Source organism: Lolium rigidum, chromosome 1, assembly GCF_022539505.1.
Source record: "Lolium rigidum isolate FL_2022 chromosome 1, APGP_CSIRO_Lrig_0.1, whole genome shotgun sequence".
Taxonomy (NCBI): domain Eukaryota; kingdom Viridiplantae; phylum Streptophyta; class Magnoliopsida; order Poales; family Poaceae; genus Lolium; species Lolium rigidum.
Window position 1 is genome coordinate 212,798,380 of NC_061508.1, and position 23,060 is coordinate 212,821,439.

At 45.8% G+C, this 23,060-nt stretch overlaps 2 protein-coding genes across 2 annotated transcripts; one reads left to right on the top strand and one right to left on the bottom strand.

Annotated features, from left to right (window-relative positions):
• The first annotated feature begins 888 nt into the window (after positions 1 to 888).
• LOC124689475 (CBL-interacting protein kinase 24) lies at positions 889 to 8,307 on the top strand. Its single transcript, XM_047223003.1, has 14 exons — positions 889 to 1,074; positions 2,969 to 3,031; positions 3,161 to 3,232; positions 3,762 to 3,869; positions 3,965 to 4,039; positions 4,125 to 4,178; positions 5,249 to 5,374; positions 5,474 to 5,563; positions 5,914 to 6,036; positions 6,197 to 6,316; positions 6,905 to 7,021; positions 7,112 to 7,168; positions 7,248 to 7,322; positions 7,714 to 8,307. Exons 1-14 carry the CDS (start codon positions 904 to 906, stop codon positions 7,807 to 7,809), a joined length of 1,347 nt encoding a protein of 448 aa, XP_047078959.1. The 5' UTR covers positions 889 to 903; the 3' UTR covers positions 7,810 to 8,307.
• A 5,857-nt stretch (positions 8,308 to 14,164) lies between these two features.
• Positions 14,165 to 16,817, bottom strand: LOC124689486 (EIN3-binding F-box protein 1-like). The gene is made up of 2 exons (XM_047223014.1): positions 16,634 to 16,817; positions 14,165 to 16,524 (listed from the first exon to the last, which is right to left on the bottom strand). The coding sequence occupies exons 1-2, from the start codon at positions 16,656 to 16,658 to the stop codon at positions 14,624 to 14,626; spliced, it is 1,926 nt and encodes a 641-aa protein (XP_047078970.1). The 5' UTR covers positions 16,659 to 16,817; the 3' UTR covers positions 14,165 to 14,623.
• Positions 16,818 to 23,060: the final 6,243 nt, after the last annotated feature.

Genomic DNA, 23,060 nt, shown 5'->3' on the forward strand with positions numbered 1-23,060 from the left:
CCGGCTCCGCCACCTCTAGCAACTACCACATTCAGTGTGTGTGCAATTAGCCCGAACCAACCCCATCGACAACTGTTGCCGCAACTAGCCCGAACCATCCATCGCCAACTGTTGCCACAGCTAGGGCGAACCAACCCCTTCGCCAATGGTTGTTGTAATTAGTACGAACCAACCCTCTTGCCATTACATGCCACATGGGTTGGCCCTAGTGGCGGTCAAGCAGGCGAGGCGGGGGCGGGGGGGGGGGGGGGAGATAGAGGGGCGAGGAATACTAGCGGCTAGGGTTTTTGACCGCATGCCATATCGCGGGGAGAGCAATAGAGGAAAGGGGAAGGTTCTTCTCCGCCTTGTATTTTATTTCACTTGTAAGCATAAAGAAAATTTAAATAGTATCAACTTTTGTTCCTTTCATCCAACCTTTTCTTTGAGATGTCATTTCATCTAGCGTTGCGCAATCACTAATAGCGAAAAAGTATATTTGTCTGACGCGAAAGCGAAAAGGTGACTTATACAGCACCCCACCCCACGCTGGTGAGTTCTGAAGCTTAGAAAAGAGAATTAAAAGAGAACTGAAATACTATAGTACCAGATTTTCCTTAAAACCAGTTTCCCTGACAGTGACAGGTAAAAAAGCTGAACCACGCGACAGCGGCACGCCGGCACCCACCTCGTTGCATTTTACATCCTCCCGGCGACCCTCCGCGCGCTCGCGCTCGCCAACTCCGGCAAGGCATCACATAGCTGCCGCGGCGCTCGCGCACCAGTGAACCCTGAATCACAGGCCGCTCGCTCGCACGCGCGCGCGCGCGGCCGGCCAAGTGGACCGGAGCGCTCTCCAAACCCGGCCGCGGACGGGACCCCCGATTCCGGCGGCTTGGTGCGAGGCGGGAGCTAGCGAAGGGAATGGCGGGCGCGCCGAGGAAGAAGCTCGTGGGGCGGTACGAGGTGGGGCGGACCATCGGGCAGGGGGCGTTCGCCAAGGTGAAGTTCGCGGTCGACACCGACACGGGCGCCCCCGTCGCCATGAAGGTGCTCGACAAGGCCACCGTCCTCGACCACCACATGCTGCAGCAGGTAGCCGCCCCTCCCCTCTCATCTCGTCCGCTCTCAGTTCCCAGTAGCACGAATCCAAATCAAACTCCTTCTGCTCCCCCTCCCATTCAATCCCCGTCTTGACCTTGATCCGATCAATTTCTTGCTGTTGCTGCTGTTGGTTGGTACCGTCTAGTAGTAGCAATTTGGATAATTCGCTGTATATTCCGTGCGATTTTGGGGCCAGAAAGGTCAGGGATTCGGGTGCGGCTGGAATATGCCTCCGGCCACGGAGTAGGAGAAAGTTGTGCCGAGTGTCGTCATCTGATTAATAAACTGCTAAAACGGCGCACCTTCAGTTTCTTCCTGGAGAAAAATATGTCACTTTCTGTAGTACTTCCCCGATTCAGCACATTTAGGACATCATTTTGAGAAATCGTAGGATATGAACCATTTGTCTACGGGAACTAGAGTTGAGATATTCACTTGTATTATAGGTGGGTGTATATATACCCATGGCCGTGCCTGAATTTTGGTGGCCCTGTACAAAATCTAAAATTAGGCCCTATATATCTGTAGTACCTGCAATGCAATACTTTCCCAAAAATACTATCTCTCAATAAAGAAAGATAACACCCTAAAATGTGTGCAATCAACCTAGTTTTGTAAGATTGTTATGATATATGAAATTAATATTTTGATTTGATCAAGTGTAAATAATATAATCATGTTTGATGAATTTTTTTATGGAGTAATAGCTTTACGAATTTTACTAGCATATATATGTATTCACAATGTCAAGCCTAAAACATATTGTGGAACAAAAAGGCAACATGTTGCTGAAGAAATGTATTAATCCTCTAAAGTGCAAATCTATCATTCATTTCAAGCATGATATAGTTCTAATATACTTTGTCACAATTGTTATCAAACTTCTTCAAACAATGTTTTTAACTGCTATCCTAACTATGCTTGTTGAGTTTGTGTTGAATATTGTGTACGAGTTGGATTGCGTTTGGACTCTGAATTGTAATAGGTGTGGATAGGTTACGAGTAGTGTTGAAGCTGGACTCTAGTAGCATAGGCCTCCTATATAATGTGGGAGGGTACCACACGTTGTAACTTGTAACCAGTTGCGGAAGCATGAAAAATTGGAGGGTGGACACACCTAAAAAAAATTACACTCACCTCAATTGTGATAAAATTTTCCAAATGAACAATACATTTAGCCGATCGATTGTCAACATTGATGTTAATACATATATATCAAATGTGCACAATTGTAAAATTTGGCCCTGTGCCATGACATCGCACATTCTGCACACCCTTGCGATACGGGCCTATATATACCCAAAAATGGATGCCATGTCAAGTGTTTTGTATAAAAGGTGGGGGTTGAGCTCTATATATTTACAGAAATGCTAGAAAGATTGGCATCGCTGTGAGTATTATTTTCGGGACTCCCTTGGGGTATTATTTTGCTGATAGTCTGAACAAACTATTTGGACTTTGATTGTGCAGTAGGTTCACAAGCTTATCACTGCCCAATCTTGTCACATTCAGGAGAGCTTTTGTAGGTTTATTAATTCTTATTGCTTCCTTGAGACCGGGATGAATCTCAGTCTCACACTGCATGATGAAGTTTGATCCACTCTTCCGTTGTGTGCACTTTCAGGCACATAATTAGTACAGTTAATACGAAGTTGCCAGAATCTAATAAATGATAACCAGTGTCTAGGCGGCTTAGTTATGACCTGTTTTGGACTTTGGATTATTTATGCAAATTGCTGTTCCCAAATGAAAACAAAATTGAAAACAAACACTTATTACATGGACTCCAAAAATACCACCATCCCAGCCAAGGATTAGCTTCAGGAAAGTTTACATCTTCATCTCAATTCTTAACTCTGAACTCACCTCTTACATTTTTTGGCAGATCAGAAAGGAAATATCAATAATGAAGATTGTCAGGCACCCCAACATAGTTAGGCTAAACGAGGTATACTGAACATCTACTTTCTATTATCTCTATACGACTTCCTTTAGTCACTAAAATTATTATGCTACATATTGTATTCTTGTGCTACCAGTTCAGATTTTCATTAGTAGCATTTTGGATATCTTGTAGGTTTTAGCTGGACAGACAAAGATATACATAATCTTGGAGCTTATGACTGGAGGCGAGCTATTTGATAAAATAGTAAGAAGCCTGTGGTCTACTGTCTACTGAGCACTTACTTGTTGATTATATATTTTAACAGATGCATATGGTGACCAGAATTTGTGACAGTTGACTCACTTCATCTTTCTCGGACAGCATGTCTATGCTTAGGAGTATATTTGCATTCTTAAAATAATGAAGCTAAGTAAAAAACTGTTTCCCCACTTGAACCGTGTCAAAGGAAAGCTAATTCTGATGGTGCTTCTACACTTCACTTATTTAGAATATTGCATTTAGTAAATATTAACCTAAATTCTGGGTAAGGCAAGTATATGGTCCCAATAACCAATAGTGAACTTTCCTACATATGTTTTTATGTGGAAATGTTTGCACAGTACAGGTTGTAAAGTAAATGCAGAGTTTTGGACAATTCTTTCACAACCAAAAATGTTTTATGATCAATCTCAAAGGACAAACAAGTAGGTTACAATTTATGTGTTGTTTATAGAAGTACTGTGTGATGTACTTTATTCAAATCTTAGCATTGGTCATGATCAAACGTTTGTAGGCCCGCCAAGGTAAACTTCGTGAAAATGAAGCTCGGAAGTACTTCCAGCAGCTTATTGATGCCATTGATTATTGCCATAGCAAAGGCGTCTATCATAGAGATCTGAAGGTCTGTTCTGGATAAGAGATGCATGCTTCACTTTCTTTTCTCTTATTCTCTAAGTGCATTTTCTCATGCTTGACAATTTTAATCTGCTTTTGTAGCCTGAAAACCTGCTTCTTGATTCGCGTGGGAACTTAAAAGTTTCCGATTTCGGACTCAGCACACTGTCACAAAACGTGAGTAAAGGAATTTCTTTTGCTGACAATGCCTACTTATATATTACTGTGTTGATTGAGAGTTCTTAATTTATGGGGGTTCCAGGGAGTAGGCCTTCTTCACACAACGTGTGGCACTCCAAATTACATTGCTCCTGAGGTATGTGACACTTCTTCTGTTTTTAGCCTATACAGGAATTGGCTTCAGACGCCTGTTCTACCAAAAGATGGAGGAAAATACCATTTAAAAAGAGCTAATTACACAGAACCACAACTCCAAGGGTACTTACAGGACTGTACACCAACTTTTGGACTTGTTTTTCAGAGAACCACAACTTTAGAGCTAACCATCAACACAGACCCCAAATCTCCTATTTTTCTCCATTTGACACAAAAATTGAAGTAATTAACCCAGACGTCAGCGCTGACGTGGCCGAAACAGTTCACCCTGGCGCTAGAGGCTCGCAATGCATTATAATCTGGCGAGCCAAACCAGTTTGGAACTTCTCTCCCGAAGCCGTGCTCAGTTGTGACAACAGCAGTGGCAGCACGAGATTCCCCAGGACTCCTTGATTTGCCCCCGTCGTCACTTTTTGTTTTCAAAGGAGAGAAACGAGAGATATTGATTCCATGCAGGTCGTTTGCTCTAGAGATGTGGTTTTCTAAAATTAAGTCCAAGAGTTATCGTTAACTGTAATAAGTGTCCCAGAAGTTATGGTTGTGTGTAATTACCTCTAAAGAAAGAACGGATGTCCTTAGGGTACATAACTAATTGTTAGCTATAACTTCAGAAATTCTTTCGCTAATCTCATAAAGAATAGGAGGGATCACTGAGGATGCATGTTACGGTTGTAGTCATTGAGAATGCACTCCTTTTTTTCTGAATACTTAAGAAATATAATTTTGAAATAAAGCATTAAGATTGCAAAATACCTTCAGATTTTAAGAAACATCAACTGTTTGTTATATTTACCATTTTGCAATCAGTCAGTTTGCTTCTTTCAGTGATCCAATCCACACTTTTGTGTTGTATATCAGCAGTTAACTTATGGTTACTATGGTACCATCTATCATATTTACGACGTTCGTACCATAACTTGTTATTTTAGTGGTTGAAAGTAGTTCATGGTGATCTCTTGTGAGCATCTTGAACCATTTCTTTAGAAAAAATTAGAAGTTTTAGTACGCATGTTCTCTGGAGTCTGGACTTTAACTTGGATAGCTGTTTAGGTACTTAGCAACGATGGTTATGATGGATCTGCAGCAGACATTTGGTCATGTGGTGTTATTCTGTATGTGTTAATGGCTGGGTGCCTTCCCTTTGAAGAAAGTGATCTTGCAACCTTGTATGACAAGGTACTGGCTTCTTTACTTGGGTGATGGTCTTGATGATCTTGTATCTCTCCAAATTTTACATTTTTGGAAGCTAACTTAGGGTTGTTCTCAAATTTGAAGATAACTGCAGCTCACTTTTCATGCCCAGATTGGTTCTCTCCAGGAGCCAAGTCCTTGATCCAGCGAATACTTGATCCAAATCCAAATACTGTAAGTACAGACATGAGTTCATTTGATTGCATCATCTAGGAACATTTAGCAGTTACGACAAAGATATCGTATGAGTGGAAGATGCCAGAGGAATATGCATGGTCAGCAGTTTGTTATGTATATCTCACCATCTCTGTTCAGACTAATTTTGAACATTTTTTTCCACATCAGAGTAATAAACTAATAATGTATGTTAATTAAATTTCTCAACCATAGCCAATAACAGGAACTTGTTAAGTAACCAACTCTGCAAATCTCGTGCAGTAGATTTTACAAGCATTGAGTGTTTCAGTTATCCAGATTTACAGATTGCTGTCTTTGGTTAAATAGGCTTTCATGCTATTTTGCAGCGTATGACTATTGAAGAAATAAGGGCAGACACATGGTTTAAGAAGAATTATGTAGCCCTTAGACGTGGTGAAGATGAAAATGTCAGTCTGGATGATGTACAAGCTGTTTTTGATAATATTGAGGTTTGTGGATAAATTATTACTTGGTGCATCCAGTCATGTTTCATATATTTCTGGCTAGATTATTATGTAGCTCTTCTCAGAGTCTCATAAGCTTTCTGATTTGTTGTCCATTTGAAAGGCTTGTTTCCACTGTTAAAATCACATAACTATCTTGCATCAGGACAAGTATGTATCTGAGCAAGTGACTCATAAGGATGGTGGTCCTCTTGTAATGAATGCCTTTGAGATGATTACGCTATCTCAAGGTTTAGATCTTTCATCATTATTTGATAGACAACAGGTAATTGTATTATCTTCTTTTAGTCAGCATGTTTGGCTGTTTACTTTCAGTGATTAGTACAGTAAAGTTTTGGTACATTGATGGTTAAAATATGTATGGACATTCTCCCTGTTCAGCATATTTTCATCAGTAATGTTTTACCAACACTTAACCATGCCGTTTCGTATTAGTTGGTGTCATATACTGCTCCTGCAGTTCCTGTGATGTTAGGCTTGTGCCGCAAAGAGCTTGATAGTACTGTTTATGCATACTTTAAGGAGGATGACATAATCTGGCGTGTGTTTTTTACCCATCTTGATACCATTAATTGTTATGGTATACTATACAGATTTAACACCAGTTGGTGGTCCCATGTTTCATGCTGCCAAAAGAAGCTACCATTTTATGATTTTACATTTTGTTCCATTCATTCAAATATATGCACTAATTAGTCTCTCTTTAAAATTTAAGTGGACATTTTTTGTTTATTATTTTGATTTGAATGTCTCTCTAGTTTTCCTTCTGATCCCTCTCACCATCTTCCATGCATGACCTACTCATCAATTTATGTGTCTTTAGTAGCCGTAGTAATGGATTTTTGGTCTGTAGGATTTTGTCAAACGTCAAACACGCTTTGTCTCAAGGAAACCACCAAAGACTATAGTAGCTACAATTGAAGCTGTAGCTGATTCCATGGGTCTCAAGGTGCATTCCCAGAATTACAAGGTAATTATGGAAAAACAATCAACTTGGGTTATTATTTATCCTTCGTTGATCTTGGTAATGTATTGATAACCACTGCTACTTTTACTGTAGTTACGGCTTGAAGGCATATCGGCAAACAAAATGAGCCCATTTGCTGTTGTTTTAGAGGTGATCTTATGAACCGCTTCAGTTTGTTCACGACAACGTTTCAAATTTATTCTCATGCTTTGAGGTGCATTATTTTCAGATTTTCGAAGTTGCTCCTTCTCTGTTTATGGTGGATGTTCGAAAAGTTGCTGGTGACACTCTGGAATACCACAGGGTATGTTCTTCTTGCATCACATCCTGTATCGTAGTTGACTTTTTGGGGTATTGTGGTTGGAACATAGCATTCTGGAAAACGTACGTATCACCAGATAGCTGTCCTAGTTGGAGAGAAACAATTCTTTAATTGCAAGAAGCAGTAAGCCAGCAAAACTTATATATGGTACCCACCAAGCATAAATTAGCCACAACAAACTGTATTCCACTTGTAAATTTGTTGTTATCAGAAGTTGTCTACTTTGTAGTCATCAGTTTATGGATAAGTACATGTGCATCTGTGTTATGCTTTCAGTTTGTGCAGAATCAAAAGGACGGTTTAATGAACTTTTTTTGTGCTTCCATCCCACTTTCTAATCTTTCATGCTAATGTTGTGCTAATAACCATGCAGTTCTACAAGAATTTATGCGGCAAACTTGAGAGTATAATCTGGAGGCCGATAGAGGTTTCTGCAAAATCTGTGTTGCTGCGGACAACCACTTGCTAGCCTGGCACCAACGCAGATACACCTTCGCCAATAGGATTTCAGGCGCCAAGTTGTTGGAGCCTTCTGGTGCATCCGGCAGCGCTTTTGAACCTAGGTTCCATGCCGTTCATGCATCCCGGCTGCTTCTGAAGGCACTGTGTACCATTGTTGAGCGACCGAGTCAATCCTAGTAGATCAGATGATGCGGTATGCTGTATATATCTCGCATTGTATGTAGCAGGTACATAGACTTCCATTAGAGTATGTGTGCAGGCAATAAGCTCGCTGAAGTGGTTAAGCCGAACCCTGTAAATGCTTGTGAGACTGTTAGATGATCCAAGTTTTTGAAGGTTTGGTCATTCTGCTCCCGAGAAACCAGGAATGTGTGGTTGATTCGTGGATGATACAGGAGACCAGGAAAGCATGAGTGACCTGTGAACTTAAAAAGAGTGACTTGTGAACAAAGACCATTTATACCTGATGCTGGAAATTAGTACTCATTTAACTGGGCTTACCTCACTCCTTTGGCGCCAGGGTTAGCTGATTGAGAGATATCTTTGATTTCTATATCATCCTTTAGCTATACTTCCATAGAGCACAGAGAGCCCTTGTACTACTGCTATGATGAAAGTAGTGCTTGTTATATATTTCTCTATGCTGCTCCAAGTTTGTGAAATACATGGATGTGCAAAAAGGCCATTGATCAAAAAACATATTTTAAAATGCATAAAAAGTCCAAAAAAGAAAGCTGGGTGTACATTGGAACACTCTATGTTCGCTCACAAGTTTCGCCAAAAAATGATGTTTTGTATAGCCAATGTTAAAAAGACAATTTTTGATGCCTGAAAATAGCTTTTCATGAGACATGGTTTTCTGTTTTTACACAGGCAACACAAAATGTCTTTTTTTTTTCCCCAAAATTTTGTGTGTGAACATAGAATGCCTGGATTTACACCCAGGATTTTTTTTCCCATTTCTTTTAGCAAAATACAAGAGGGAGTGTATGTTTAATAGATGCACATGTTATATCTCGTTTGCATCCATCTTTTATTTTTTAAATGATTTTTTTACTTTCCCGAATGAGTAGGGGTCTGTTTGGTTACTCGCACGGGTTTTCTCATTTTTGTGATTTGGCCCGCCAGCTGCTGCATCTATGGGAACCGACGCTGGGCCTGTTTACACACTTAGTTTGGTTCAACATTGTGTTTCGGTGCAGTTGTGACCTAGTGTTTGATAGGCCGTATCGGTTACGAGTCTGGTAGCTAGAGGGAAAAAATGGCGTTTGTTTATGTGCCACAGCTAGCTTATGGTTACAACTTCAAAGTTAGTGATGCTACCCCTAACGGCTATGATAACACCTAACGCATATAATACACTGAATTTAGCACGATCATCAGATTAGTAAGCAAGTTTAATATCCACCTGCTTCCACGATTAAGGTTCAGACGAACACTCTTGATCAAAACCTACTTGGGAAATCCCGTGGACCTACTAGGGTATAACACTAGATCAAAATCAACAACATAAGCACACATGACATAGATAGATAGACACATGTAGACACAAACAGGGAGGCCACCGACTAACCGTGGTCAAGGCAGACGTAGGTCTTGGGGCTGGAGCTATTGTGCTTGTAGACCATTCATCTTTAGGCCGAATGCCTTTGTCTTGAACTCCAGCACATCGTCGTGCTCCAGGTCGTATTTGAAGGCGACCACTGACATAGGTATGCTTTATTGGGCATGCGGCTTATGTAACCCTGATACGTACTTAGGAGAAGCCCATGAGACCAGAAGACGGAGACATCCAAAGCCAAGGAACTAGATCGTGTCAATCAAGGAAAGGCCCATCAGAGGAGCCTACATAAACAAAGTTTGTATGAAACAATTGTAAACCGACCGAACTATGCTCCAGGACCTAGCCTCCTATATAAAGGCTAGGAGGAGGCAATGGGAAGATCATCGAATCATTGTTGTAAACCCTAGATCTATTCTAGTTTACGTACAACGACATCACATCATAATCAAAATATTTCCGAACCACCTTGTTTGTCTGACCATCTGACGCAACCACTAGCGCACCTCATTTCCCCGAAACCCTAAGTCCATCTTCCATGGACATTGTCGAGGTTACTCCTCGTCAATTGGCGCCGTCAGTGGGAAATCTGGTGCTAGAAACATGGATTCGATGGCTTTTTCGAGTTCATCAAGCAGCAGCTCGACGAACGTTGGTGGCCAGATCCGGTTCGGCTCCATCTACTTTCTTCCACACCCATCCGCCCTTCTCCCGGTCTTCGACAACCTCGACCAGGGGATGGATCTGACGAACAGAAATCTAAGCTTCCGCGTCGGGTCGAGAGGTTCAACTCGCCTATCGGGTCCGATCTGCTCAGGTACGTTGGCTGCAACTTCAACACCAACAACAACTCCGGCATCATCTATCGGCTCATCCAGCGAGGTAAACTCGCCGATCAACGGTTCTAGCAACATAAACTCCACCACAAGCTGGGGGGTCTCACCGATCTATTTGATGGCGTCACCTTCGACGATGAAGCGAATCGCCATCGGATCCAGCTCTCCCGAATACGGAGTCAACATATGTTGTCAACCATGATCCACGCGACAACATCAACTCCGATATCAGGGAAGCCAACTTGAACTCAGAAGTTTTACAGTATTTATCGAGCGCGTCATTAGGTGTACGCGATCATCATGGGTGACTCTGGAGAAGGTTCTGAGGACTTCGACTCAACTGGCAACCCCCTCATCAACTCCGGTGACCTCACCTAAGGAAGCAAGTACCATGCACCACCCGGTGGAAATCAACACCGGACAGAACACAACTCCACGGACGAACGGTCAAGCCCGAATGATAGTTCGGATTGTGGGAGCTATTAGCAAGACAAGACATGAGTGGGGCTCTCCCTCTGCCACCCGAAGCGACCGGGGAGGACCTCATGTCGTACCATTACCTGCTTCATCGTCAAAAAAGAGAGTTATTAAGGATGTAGTGATAAATCAACGAACGGAGGATACAAGCCGATCAATCAAGTCAGCAACTCGATGAGTGCGGTAGGCAAACCGATTTATCGAGTATACGACGTGTGAACTTGAGTTCTACTGGAGGTACAAGTGCTGGGCAGGAGCGCGCCAAAATAGAGCTAGTTCCCGACCGAGTCATATTCCTTCGAATGACAGAAATAATCTGATACGAGACCTTGATCTGTCCTTCATGTTGGTGGACTCACGGGGAAACATAGTACCCAAAACACCTGAAGCAGCTTAGCGGCAGAAACCTATCTGATGGCCACCCAACCAGCACCCAATGATCCACATGGAGTTCTACACCGTTCAACCTTGGTAGGCCTCGGGATCGTGGGAGCTTCGCTTGTCGGAAAGGAGGTTGTACCATAACCCAACAGATTAACACATCATGGCAACAGCCCTTGGCATGAAGGTGTATAGCACACATGCCTAACTCGCTGTGACAAGTACACACCAACGCGGGAGAAGGAGATGTTAGGCACAATATCACTTGGCGACGAGTCGATATATCTCGAAGCGAACATGAAGAGCGCAACAAAGACGATAATGATGTTGGGTTACGCGGTGCGACTTTGTTTACCAGAGGGTTCACAAAACGCCCGTGACGAAGGAATTTAAGTTGCCTCATGATCAACAGAAGTTTGATGCTCTTCAAGAACCTGAATCATGGTTAGCTGATTACTTGTAAGCTATCAAGATACTGGGAGGAAACAAGGCCACCGCTACGCAAATCTTGCAGTAGCACCTTAGCGGAGCCGCGCGATCTTGGCTCAGAAAACTACTCGACGAGTCCATCAGTAGTTGGGAGGACCTAATAGATTAGTTCACCCGAAATTTCAGATCTACTTACAAGCGACCTGCGTGAATGGAGGAAGTACCGGCATGTGTGCAGAAGTTCGGTGAGTCAATGCACTCCAACTTAACGACTTTGTCCGCAGATGGATGGATAAGTAAGTGCACACTCGAAAGAACTAATGCAGTTCATTTCCATAGCATTGCAGAGCATGATCATAGCAATGTTTTGGCTAGATCTTGCACAACATTGCTATGATCATGGCTAGATCTTGCATAGCCCCTCTAAGATCATGCTCGGTGAAGAAATTACACGTTTCCCAATTGGGAACATGCACAGATGTAACATGCGCAGAAAGTACGATCCTAGATTGGGGGAAATCGAATACAACTCAAATCAAACCTTATCAGTGTGATTCTACAACGAATCAAGTATGTATAGATGGAAATAAGCAATTACAAGTATGTACAGACGTCGGAGAGGCAAATTTTACCTGGTGTTAACCTTCCTAAAAAAACCCTAACCGCACATCGAATCTAGAAGATCGAGGACTTACAGTGGGCTAATCTGGTGTCGTAGCCTCCGATGATGACCCAAGATCGTGTGATGAAGCTCTCGGAGTCATGGACGGAAGCTGCCGTGGCAGGGATGCTGGCGACGGCACCGGCGGAAAAATTGCCGGTAGCTCGGCAAGGTTTGGCCCAACGACCATCGGCGCCTTCCCTGCGGCCGCACTCGAGGTCCCCGCCTCCGATGAGGCTGGCATTATCATAGCCCTTGTCACACGTGTCCGTTAGCTAACCAGCGACGCCTTTGCCAAACCGAAGTTGCTTGCCGTACCCAGCCTGATCTGGTTCGCGGCCCAATGATCCTGCGCGGACTGATTGCACACGGCGAGGGGGGTTTCCACGGTGGAGGTGGGGGTGGAGGATCGCGGCCATGGCTAATGGATGTGAGAGAGTGGTTTTTGTGTGATGAGGGGAGTGGAGTGGGAAGTTAACGCAGAATGTCTCGTCTCCCGCACTTCCCAATGCGTGAAGAGGAGTGTGCCTGATGGGCCAACATTTAGGGTGCTTTAAAACTTATCGAGCGATGAGCAACCCAAACCCAAAAAAAAAAAAAAAAAAAAAAAAAAACGGCGCGACCATGCCAAGCAAACGGGCTGATTTCTTCTCCACGTGTGCGGGAAACCACTTCGCGAGGAACCAAACGGACGCTAGGTGTATCGACTTTCAGTTCCCGTACCGATTACGATTAGAGTAGAGAGGCATTTATTTAACATCATGGATGGTCTGAACCCTCAGAAAAGAAATGGAGTACAGTCAAAAAAAAAGGAGTACAGTCAGGTGACAGCGATCATGCTATGATCAAACCATCGATTTGGTGTTTAGCAGCGTCTATTGGACACACGCTCTTATAGTAGAAACAAGAACCTGTATTGGCCACGGCTTGTCCACGCACCTTGCGTAGCGTACACAAGCGGCGAGCCACCGGCTCATCCCATCACTGCTGAAGAAGACCATCATAGTGCAGCGACTCTTTCGTGTCATGTCGCGCAATACGTATCAGACTGCAAAGTTGGTTCAGCTGAACCTGGGCGCCTCCTCCTCGGAAAAGTTGAACCAGCCCGGGACGCGTCGGCCTTCCGTTCAACGGAACCGCCGGGAGCTTCGTCACTCCGGTGACGCAAGAGGAACCGCTCGTCGGACAGGTGCATGAACCGGAGCAGGAGGACGAATAACAGCGACGGGCAACGAGAAAAGCTGAAAGGGACGGCGTCGAGGGGGCTTGCACACGGACCTGCTTTGCTCACCGCCGGTCGCCGTCACTCGCCACCGGAAAGGAGGAGGAATTGGCCACCGGAACTTTCATCATACTTACTTGACACAATTTTTCCCTGGATACGTACTACGTTCAGGGGTTGCCTGCCTGGAGTCGTCGCCTCGTCCAAGGCGCGCCTCGCGTGCAACTCGGTGCTGTTTGAAACTCAACAATTTCCGCAGGTTCGCCGTGCTTCCCATTCCAGAGCATCCAGATGCTCGTTTCATCCCAAAGAAGTTTTCCTATAGGATTGCATTGCACTATGTTTTGGAGAAAAAATTGCATCCACTCAAACCTCAGCTTATTACATTTTTCGTCCCCATCTTAGCTGCATCTTACATACTCGTTCCATTCTGTGACGGTACAAATGTACTACAATGTATGTGGAGATAATAAGACTGAAATCACATAAAGCACACAGCTTGAACGGAAACAAGTTTATTTATTCTGGGAAGGTCGCAACGATTACAGCACTCACACACACGCCTGCAAAAACCAGGGATCTGGACAAGAAAAAACAACCACACAAGGTTGTCATGGCAAGGGCCTCTGCTATGTGTTGCAGCACCTTGCCAAGGCCAGATCCCCAGGGATATCAGGCTGCCCTTACAAATACTGCAGAAAAGCAACCACCCACACACAACACACGCACATAACGGAGCAGACAGGAACTAGAACAACCACACACTGAGAGAGATCACACACACACACACAGACATGGAAGAACCGGAGCTACGAATCTCCGACACAGATAGAACTTGCAATGAAACTGAAACCAGAAGTACCGATGATGTCCACAACCCTGGAACCAGGAGTACTGGAAAAGAAGACACGACTGATGATATTTGAGCTCCCACACAGGACTTAAGGAGGAAAAAAGCATGGTGTATGGACTGTAATCACAAGAGCATAGGTTGGGATAGGAGGGACAAGGGTGCCACGCTAATGGCAGCCGAAGGCTCAAGGAACAGACCGTCCTCCCACCCAGGTGAGAGGAGGCCTGCAAAAAACGAGCGCTCGGCTAAAGCGTCCCACGGAAAACAACCGGCCCTAAGACAAAAGGAAGCCCACCATGGCTCGAACGCGAACCGACGACAAACTGACTCTGCTACGAGGATTGGCTGAAGGTGCTACCTATGGTCGATGTATTTGCATCTGGAGATGTATGGCCCAGCAACTAAGCGAGGATGTCGCACCACCAGAGCTGCTTCTCCAGTGACGCGATGTTGTGGTTGCCGATGAAGTTGAACTGGAGGTTGAGGCCCTCCAAGGAAGCAGGCATGCTGCCCAGGAAAGGAACGCTCTTCTGCGTGACCTTGAGACAGCCGGACAGCGAGAGGATCCGGAGCTTGAGCCCCGCGGCCGATGCCAAGACCGCAACTCCGTAGTCGCTGACCATGCAGTTCGAGAGATCAAGCTCGGCCAGCTCAGAGCAGCTCTCGGAAATGGCAAACAGACTTGCATCGGTGATCTTGCTGCAGCTCTCGAGGCTCAGATGTGCAAGCGAACCGCCATGTGCCTTCACCAGGGCAGAGATAGCTGCATCCGTGAGATTCTCGCAACCATTCAGATCAACATTGACCAGCCCACTCTCTGAACTCCTGATCAAAGGCAGGAGGCCATTGTCCGTAACCGCACCAAGGCCGCTCAAGTCGAGGTTCTCCAAGTGAGGGCAGATCATGCCAACCACGGCCAAGCTCGCGTCCGTGAAGCCCGGGCAGTGCTTGATGGTAAGGGAACGGAGCGACTTGCAAACGGGAAGCTGCGCAGGCGCGGAGCAGATGTCCTTGATACCAACACACTTGACCAGAGAGAGAGCCTTGAACTTTGGGCTGCAGTTGAGGAGGAAGGCAAGGATGCCCACGAGAGTCACCCTGTTGCATTCCTCGATCTGCAGGCTCTCCAAAACCTTTGCCGACTCCGCGAAGTCCTTGAGGAGAACGTCTGAGATCTGGCTGCACTTCCTGAGGTACAGCTGCTTCAGGCTCGGGCAGAACTTGGCGATGGAGACGAGGGCAAGCTCGGTGACTCCTGGGCAGGAGGTGACGCTCATGCACCTGAGCTTCTGCAGGCCAAGAGCGTTCGCCATCACCCAAAAACCCCTCTCGCCGACCGTAGGGAGGCGAGCCAGGGTGAGGTCGGTGATCGCCTTCCCGTAGTACCCGATGACCGCAAGCGAAGCATCGGTGATGTTCAGGCCCTGGAGGCGGACCTTGGCGAGCGAGGCCGCCGCGGAGCAGATGAGGCCGGACACGCCCTGGTCACCGACATGGGGGCAGTTCTTGATGGTCACCGCCTGCAGCTTGGCGCAGCACCGGCCGACAGCCTTGAGGCCCTCGTTGGCAACGCCGGAGCAGGCCTCGATGGTGAGGGTTTTGATATTCGGGCAGCCCTGCGCGACGGCGACGAGGCCCTTGTCGGTGACCAGCGGGCAGGCCGTGATGTCGAGCTTCTCCAGCGCGGGGCACCCGGCGGCGATCTCGGCGAGCCCCGCGTCGGTGATCAGGGGCACGTCCCAGAGGGCGAGGGAGCGGAGGGACGGGCAGCCGCGGGCGGCCGCGGAGAGGGCGGCGTCGGTGACGCCGCGGGTCGGGTGGCTGCCGCGGATGGTGAGGGTTTCGAGGTGGCCGCGGATGGCTGCGGCGGTGAGGGCCACGTCCGTGGCGCCCTCGCCCTCGAGGCTCCTCTCGGGGAGGGCGGAGGCGGAGTCGAGCTCGTCCTCGTCGTCGTCCGAGCAGACGAAGACCTGGTTGAGGTCCGGCACGGCCGGGGCGCGCTTTTTGAGCTCGGAGGCGCGGATGCCGCCGAGGACTGCGAGCCAGCGGCGGGAGACGCAGGAGGAGGCGCCCCGCGCGCGCGCGCCCTGCACGCGGCGCAGGATCTCGAAGAGGCACTCGTCGGGCAGCGCGTCGAGGGACGGCGCCGCCCGCAGCTTCTGCTTCTTGGCCGGCGCCGGCGCCGCCTCCGCCGCGGCGGCGAGGAAGGACGGGGGCATGGCCGTCACGCGCGCGCGCTTCCGCTGCCGCACGCCGCCGAAGAGGGCCGCCGCCGCCGGCTCCTGGACAAGCACGCCGCCATCTACAGGAAGAAACGCAGATAAGCACACCAAACCAGGAAAAAACCAACAAGAAATCAACCAGATCTCCGGCAAAAACCGCAAGAATCGCGATAAATTCGGGATCTTTACCTCGGTAATCATGGAAGGGAGGCATGCCGACGAAGGAATCGAAATCGAGCGGGTGTAGGAGCGATTGCGAGGTGGATTGGGTGGATGAAGGAACCCTATGACAGGGAAAAAAGGGATTGGGGGAGGAGGAGGAATGGTGGTGGTGGTGGGTTGGGGAAAGAGTGGTGGTGGTTCTTATGTGGATGGTGCGGCAAGGAATCCGCTAGTTGCCCAACTTGTCACCAAGATTTGCTTGGATTCAATGAATCTCTCGGGCGGAGAGGGTCAAGGGGGGAAGAGAGTACACTGTACCACCGCTGTGATGTGCTGGGCCGCGCGTGCATGCATGCACCTGTTTATCAACCTTTTTTTCTTGTCCTTCTTTCTTTACTTCCTTTTATGTACTTTCAGGGGAGTACAGCTGGGCATGAGCGGCCCGACCCCGAAGTCACGGGTTGGGCCGGGCTCGGGCCTGGTTTATGAGCCCAAGTATTGGACCAGGTTGGGCTTGGGCCTAGTCAAGCCCAGAGTGACGAACTGGTCTTGGCCACCTGGGCCAGGCTCGAGTCTAATGTAGATGACAAATAGTCGGGCTAGGTTCGACCCGAAGCCAACCCAGCCCTAGTTTTGCCGGGTGTATTGGGAGGCAAGAGCAAGAAAGGTTTCTCTCTTTTTGTTCTTTCCAAATTGATGAAGAATGATAGAAACTTCATGGCTTGGAGGATTTCTTATCTTGAATGCTTTGCAAAAAAAAAAAAAATTGTGTTGCCATATGATAGAACTAACTAATGTTGTTGCAATTCGACTATTTGGGAGATTTTGATTGGGAAATGTTGGGTCATTGAGTTTGTGAGGACATTGACTTTTTTCCTGGATAATCGTACATATTTACTAAAACATTAAGTGAATTTGTTTTTTATTTTGGTTTATGTGCTTGTTTGGTACGAAAACTATGTCGTTGTTTGGATAAATTTGGTACGGTATGTGCCAATGTGGGTCATAAAGAATTGGCCAACACATTTCGAATGCACTCACGCAACAAAAAGTAACACAGATCCCCTTATTTGGTTGCAACAAAACATAAAAAAAGTGTTGTCTTCTACAAAAAGAACACCGACGCATTCAGCATCATAGAAACATGTTTTCAACATTGGAGAAAACTTCTCGTGGCATGCTTCAAGAAATAGTTGCAGCATTTTGCAACCTGATAAATAACAAAAAAAGACACGCTTCCATCAATACACAACGTCATTCGCAATATCGATAATTCTCCCTCAAATTGATCGTCACCTTCGGTCATGGAGGTGCCACATGTGTCGATTCAGTCTCGACAACCACAAATACATCGTGTCAGACATCCATCAAAGCCAGATCGGATGAACCCCCGAACCATCCACTTTATGGGCCTTCCGTGGCCCCTATGGTTAGCTCTGCAATGGTCTCTGTGGCGATCTCGCATGCCTTCATAAGTTGCGATGCTTGGAGGAGGTAGTGACTAATGCATGTAAAATGCATGCATAAACTTTGCATTATATTACTTATATTTCAATCATATTTGCATCATATAAGGGTTATATCATTGTTTTATATTGATTTTGGGGGATATTTCACAGTTTTCCTATTTTTCTGGATTAACCTTGCACTGTCAGAAAATTCCTTTTTCTAGATTTTGATGTTTTAGGGACTCAAACGAGGTCCAAATCACCTGAGACATGATTACGGTCATCTATGTAATACCTTTGTGGTGGATCTTTTTATGAGTTAATATATGTTTGAGACTGCAATAGTTTTGTTTCAGTTATGAAAGTTGATGCATATTATGTACCCCGTTCTTGTTTACTTGTTCTGATCAAACTTGTATATGAGGGCGTGTGAGGGGGAACGTGTGCATTAGATGGAGTAACGGGGGTGCCTAGTGCGGTGAAAGTGACAGAAATTCCGCGATCCAGTCGGGTGTTTACCTTACTTTGTTACCTCACTAGGGATAAAGAGAATACCATGCTACCGGGGATGTGGGGTGACCTTGCCACTTCTCCATGACTAGATCTAGCATGTTCTTATTTTAACTTCATGTCATAGAACTTAATGTTATACTCTGATTTATCTTAATTACTAGGGTGTTATGATTTAGCTCGCATCTTGGTGGAGTATAAGAGAGATTAATACACAAAAGATCTCTATATATGTTATGACGTGATACCCATATAACTAGTAACTTGTCATGAAACCTTTATGTTGCAATCATATATATCAATTCTAGTGTTCCATTGTCTACGAATTTATAAAAGAGAGAGTGCATTTGTGAAACTATGAACCCCAGTCCATTTTTAATCATAAGAAACACCTTTCCAACACTTAATACACACTTTTTATTTTCAGCCATTTAAAAAACCAAAAATACAAAAACACTTTTATTTCTTGCATTCACAATATAAAACCCAAAAATATCATCCATTATTGTTTCCACCATGCTTGCATATTTATTTACCATCATTTGCATATCAAGTTGTTTTCTGGAGCTGTGCAAATGGAGAGATCTATCCCACTAGTTCCACACACTACACTATTTTCTAGCACTGTTGCATTACCATCCATATCATTGCATATTTACTTCTTGTTTGCATTTATTATCTTTTCACATCTTTGCTCACACCTTGTGCTTGACAACCACTTGGTGAGGTTGAGGGCACAAAATATTTTGCTTTGTTTTGCAGGTCTCATAAGAAAAGGATAAGGAGATAAACCCTTAACATAGAGTTCCCCGAGAGTTCGATATTACCTCGAGTCACCCTCGTGGGGAAAAAACGTCTTCCACATCTACAAACTCTGAACTTGAAGCTCAACCTAAGCGTATACACTCTACGCCCATCAGGGACCCAACTAGCTTGGATGAATATCACGAGTCATCGCAATTGTGTTGGGAGGAAAGTGACACGTCTGTTTTTCTAGAAATACTAAGGGTGTGATTGGTTGCTAGCATGGTTGCATCCGTGGAACTTAGCTCTGTCGATGTTGTCTCAGGTAATGGCAACCTCTAATCCTCGTTGTGCAACTTTTTTTGGTTGCAAACCATTTCTACTCTGTGTCAGTTGTGAAGCAAAGTCCTCGGCGTTTGCTTGCCTAGAAATCGCGTTTCAACAAACGGCACGGCTGTTTGGTTACATCCTTTTTACCGAATGTGATCACCTCCTACCCTTCTTGGTGAGCTTACCCAGTTCCCCATATATGCCCACAAGGTGCTCGATACAATAGGAAATGACAGGACGACAACCATATATGACATAATCAGCAAGGGTAACACAACGATAATAGTTCTAGAAGTGGTGTTGCATAACGAGTTCACGAACAACAGCTCATGATGCAACATAAGTTCATCAACCGAGTGGTTACATAAATACCAACTCGCAAAATATACATACTTGCAATCAGTTTAGATCAAACTTAACTACTCCCAAAATATACATCATGGATGTGATGTTCATCATCATCACAACAAGCATGACAACACGCATCCAATGCTTCGGCTCCTTATAGGTAATACTTTGTTAGGAAGGTAGTGAACCAGTCCATCCTGCCAGCAGGGGTCATCGCAAGATACATGTTTGCCTTGGGTGCGTTTGGTTGCCTGGACCGAAAACCTGCATGTCTGCGCCAGCGAGATGGGGGGCATTGCGCGTTGCGAACGGGCCATGGGCCACTTTCGGCCGGTCGTTTGGTAGCCCGTGAGCCCTTTTGCGCCCCGAAGAAGGAACCCAGGCCCCATAGTTTGGTTGCCTGTTTCCAGCCCATTCTTCCCAGGTCGTGCAGCCCACAATTTGTTTGGTTGCAGATAGCTCAGTGCTGTGGTAACCCCTTCACTTTGAGTGGTGAGGTTACCCAGTACTGAATAATAGCACACATGAGATTCAGTTCATCAGAAAAGATGCTGGTAATACACAGCAACTAGTACTTAGGGCCACTTCTTTTGGGCTCCTGCTTATGCATAAGCTAGCTTCTAGAAAATGGTGGAGAGAAACTGTGGTGGAAAGAAGCTCCTAGAAGCTAGTTCCTCCTATTCTTTTGAGCTTCTCACAATTTGGCTTATTTGATGTGTTGAGTAATGAAATACCTATAATGCCCCAAAATTAGATGTGTTCTATATTAGCACTACCAAATCCAATCAAGTTCAAGAAGTCATCACTACCTATATCTCAAGTGCCAGGACCGATTTAATATCATGAAAATAAAATTAGCACTAGCTCAACTATTCACATTTACAAAATAGCAAGCACCGTGCTCATTATCCAGCAAATTGACCACGGTTTGTACAAGAGTACACAGATCTAATCCACACATTTTTTTTGAACTGCTAATCCACACATGTATCATTCTACTAATCTAGCAGACTAGCAACCCGCATATGGACAATAGCACATTCCGTTATCGTGCGGCCAGAGTCTAAATTGGCGGCGGCCGATCGAAGAACCAGTCGTCGGCTGCGGGCGCCGATACGTGCTGCGGGAGGAGAGATGGTCGCGAGAAGTGGAGGGGTGAGGGCAGGGCGGCTGTGAGCGGCGGGGCCGGTGGCTGCGAGCGGCGAGGCCGGCGGTGGCGGAGCGGCGGGGCGGCAGTTGCGAGCGGCGAGGCCGGCGGTGGCGGAGCTGCGGGGTGGCGGCGGCGGTTGTGACGAATCCTATCGTATCTCGCTCGATGCGATGCGGGAGAGGAGTGCGTTGCATTTTTATCTTCTTTTTTTCTTTTCAACTTTCCTTTGCTGACCCCTTCCGCTGGTGGAGTGGCATGTGCTGTAAAATGTGCTGAACCGGAGGGTAGATTGATGTACCGATTCAGTTTGCTCAGCTAGAAGCTTGGGAAACTGGTCTTGGCCAGATTCTGAAATTGCACTGAGCCTTCGCTTCTCGGTGAAAATAAGCAGCGTTTAAGCTGGAGACTTCTTTTCAGCTTGATCGATTTGGGACCTAGAAGCAGTTCTACAAGCCCAAAAGAAGTCCCCCTTAGTTGGCGATGCATCACGAACGAAGCAACTACTTCGTGATGCATCACAGGTTCGTCACGAGGGGTTAGTATATACCAACTCGAACAAGTTCATCATTACAAACCGAGGATCAGGTTGGAGCAAGTCCTAGCTAATGGAGAGACACAAGATCACCTCCCAAAATCAGCGGATCATGAGAAGGAAGCAGAAGCACTAAGCAGGAAACTGGTTGTGGAGCCAGGTCCTAAGCCAGCTCCTCCTCTCCGGTGGCTGCAGCTTACGGTAGGCGGCATACTCGGCTTCATTGTCTGCAATGAAGTCGATAGCCCTGAATAGCAAGTTAGGCTGGAAGAGATACGCCTTGCAGACGAACCGGGGAGTGAAGATCGTCTTCATCTGAGCGTAGTTGGTGATCGGGGTGCCGACATACTGACGGTGCTTCGGGTACCGCTGCAATCGAGAAGGAACACCTGTTAGTGCAGATGATATTGACATGTATATATACTTTCAGATCTATGCAGGAGCTCAATGAGGCTGCGTACCTGTATGTACTCGTCCGCCGCCCCTTCATCACCGTCGTAGAAGCAGCAACCAGCTTCGCTCCAGTCCAGAATGCGATCGGATTTCATCTTCGTGATGACGCTCCACTTCATCCTCCAGTTTCTGATGCGGTTGTACAGCTGAAGAGTGGTGACATGTACTCCGGCGAATGCAAGAACATCCACAGCTACCTTCTTCATCTGCTCCTCCTTGAATCCCATGTTGAAGTAGACGTCGCTACGGACGAGCTGAACCAACCGGTTCAGCACAAACTCTGATAGCTCAGGTTTCCAAACCGGTTTGCTTGCTATCAGAGATGGCTGAGCATTCACACTTGCCGCAGACTGATGACCCACAAGTATAGGGGATCGCAACAGTCTTCGAGGGAAGTATTACCCAATTTATTGATTCGACACAAGGAGAGCCAAAGAATAAATATAATCCTTGACAGTTGAGTTGTCAATTCAGCTGCACCTGGAAACAGACTAGCTCGCAGAGGTTTATGAGTAGCAACAGTTTTATAGCAGTGACAGTAATAAAGTAACAACGGAAATAAAGTAAAAATGGCAGTAGTGGTGGATGCGGTAAACATCAGGATTAAAATACTGTAGGCACATGGATGGATAACCGGGCGTTGCATGAATGAGACGACTCATATAATAGCTAACATGGGCATTTGCAGATAAAGTGATACAAGTATCTGATATGTCTCCAACGTATCTATAATTTCTTATGTTCCATGCTAGTTTTATGACAATACCTACATGTTTTATTCACACTTTATAATGTTTTTATGCATTTTCTGGGACTAACCTATTAACAAGATGCCGAAGTGCCAGTTCCTATTTTCTGCTGTTTTTGGTTTCAGAAATTCTACACAGGAAATATTCTCGGAATTGGATCCCAAACACTTGTGTTGAGTCACAAGCTTGG

What these genes read in the sequence shown, in the direction of transcription:
- LOC124689486 (XM_047223014.1), bottom strand. Translation starts at nt 16,658, where the DNA reads ATGCCTCCCTTCCATGATTACCGAG. An exon ending in TCCCTTCCATGATTACCGAG is followed by an intron (nt 16,525 to 16,633) that starts GTAAAGATCCCG and finishes TTCTTCCTGTAG; the next exon opens with ATGGCGGCGTGCTTGTCCAG.
- LOC124689475 (XM_047223003.1), top strand. Translation starts at nt 904, where the DNA reads ATGGCGGGCGCGCCGAGGAAGAAGCTCGTGGGGCGGTACGAGGTGGGG. An exon ending in GCGAGCTATTTGATAAAATA is followed by an intron (nt 3,233 to 3,761) that starts GTAAGAAGCCTG and finishes AAACGTTTGTAG; the next exon opens with GCCCGCCAAGGTAAACTTCG. An exon ending in TGCATTCCCAGAATTACAAG is followed by an intron (nt 7,022 to 7,111) that starts GTAATTATGGAA and finishes CTTTTACTGTAG; the next exon opens with TTACGGCTTGAAGGCATATC.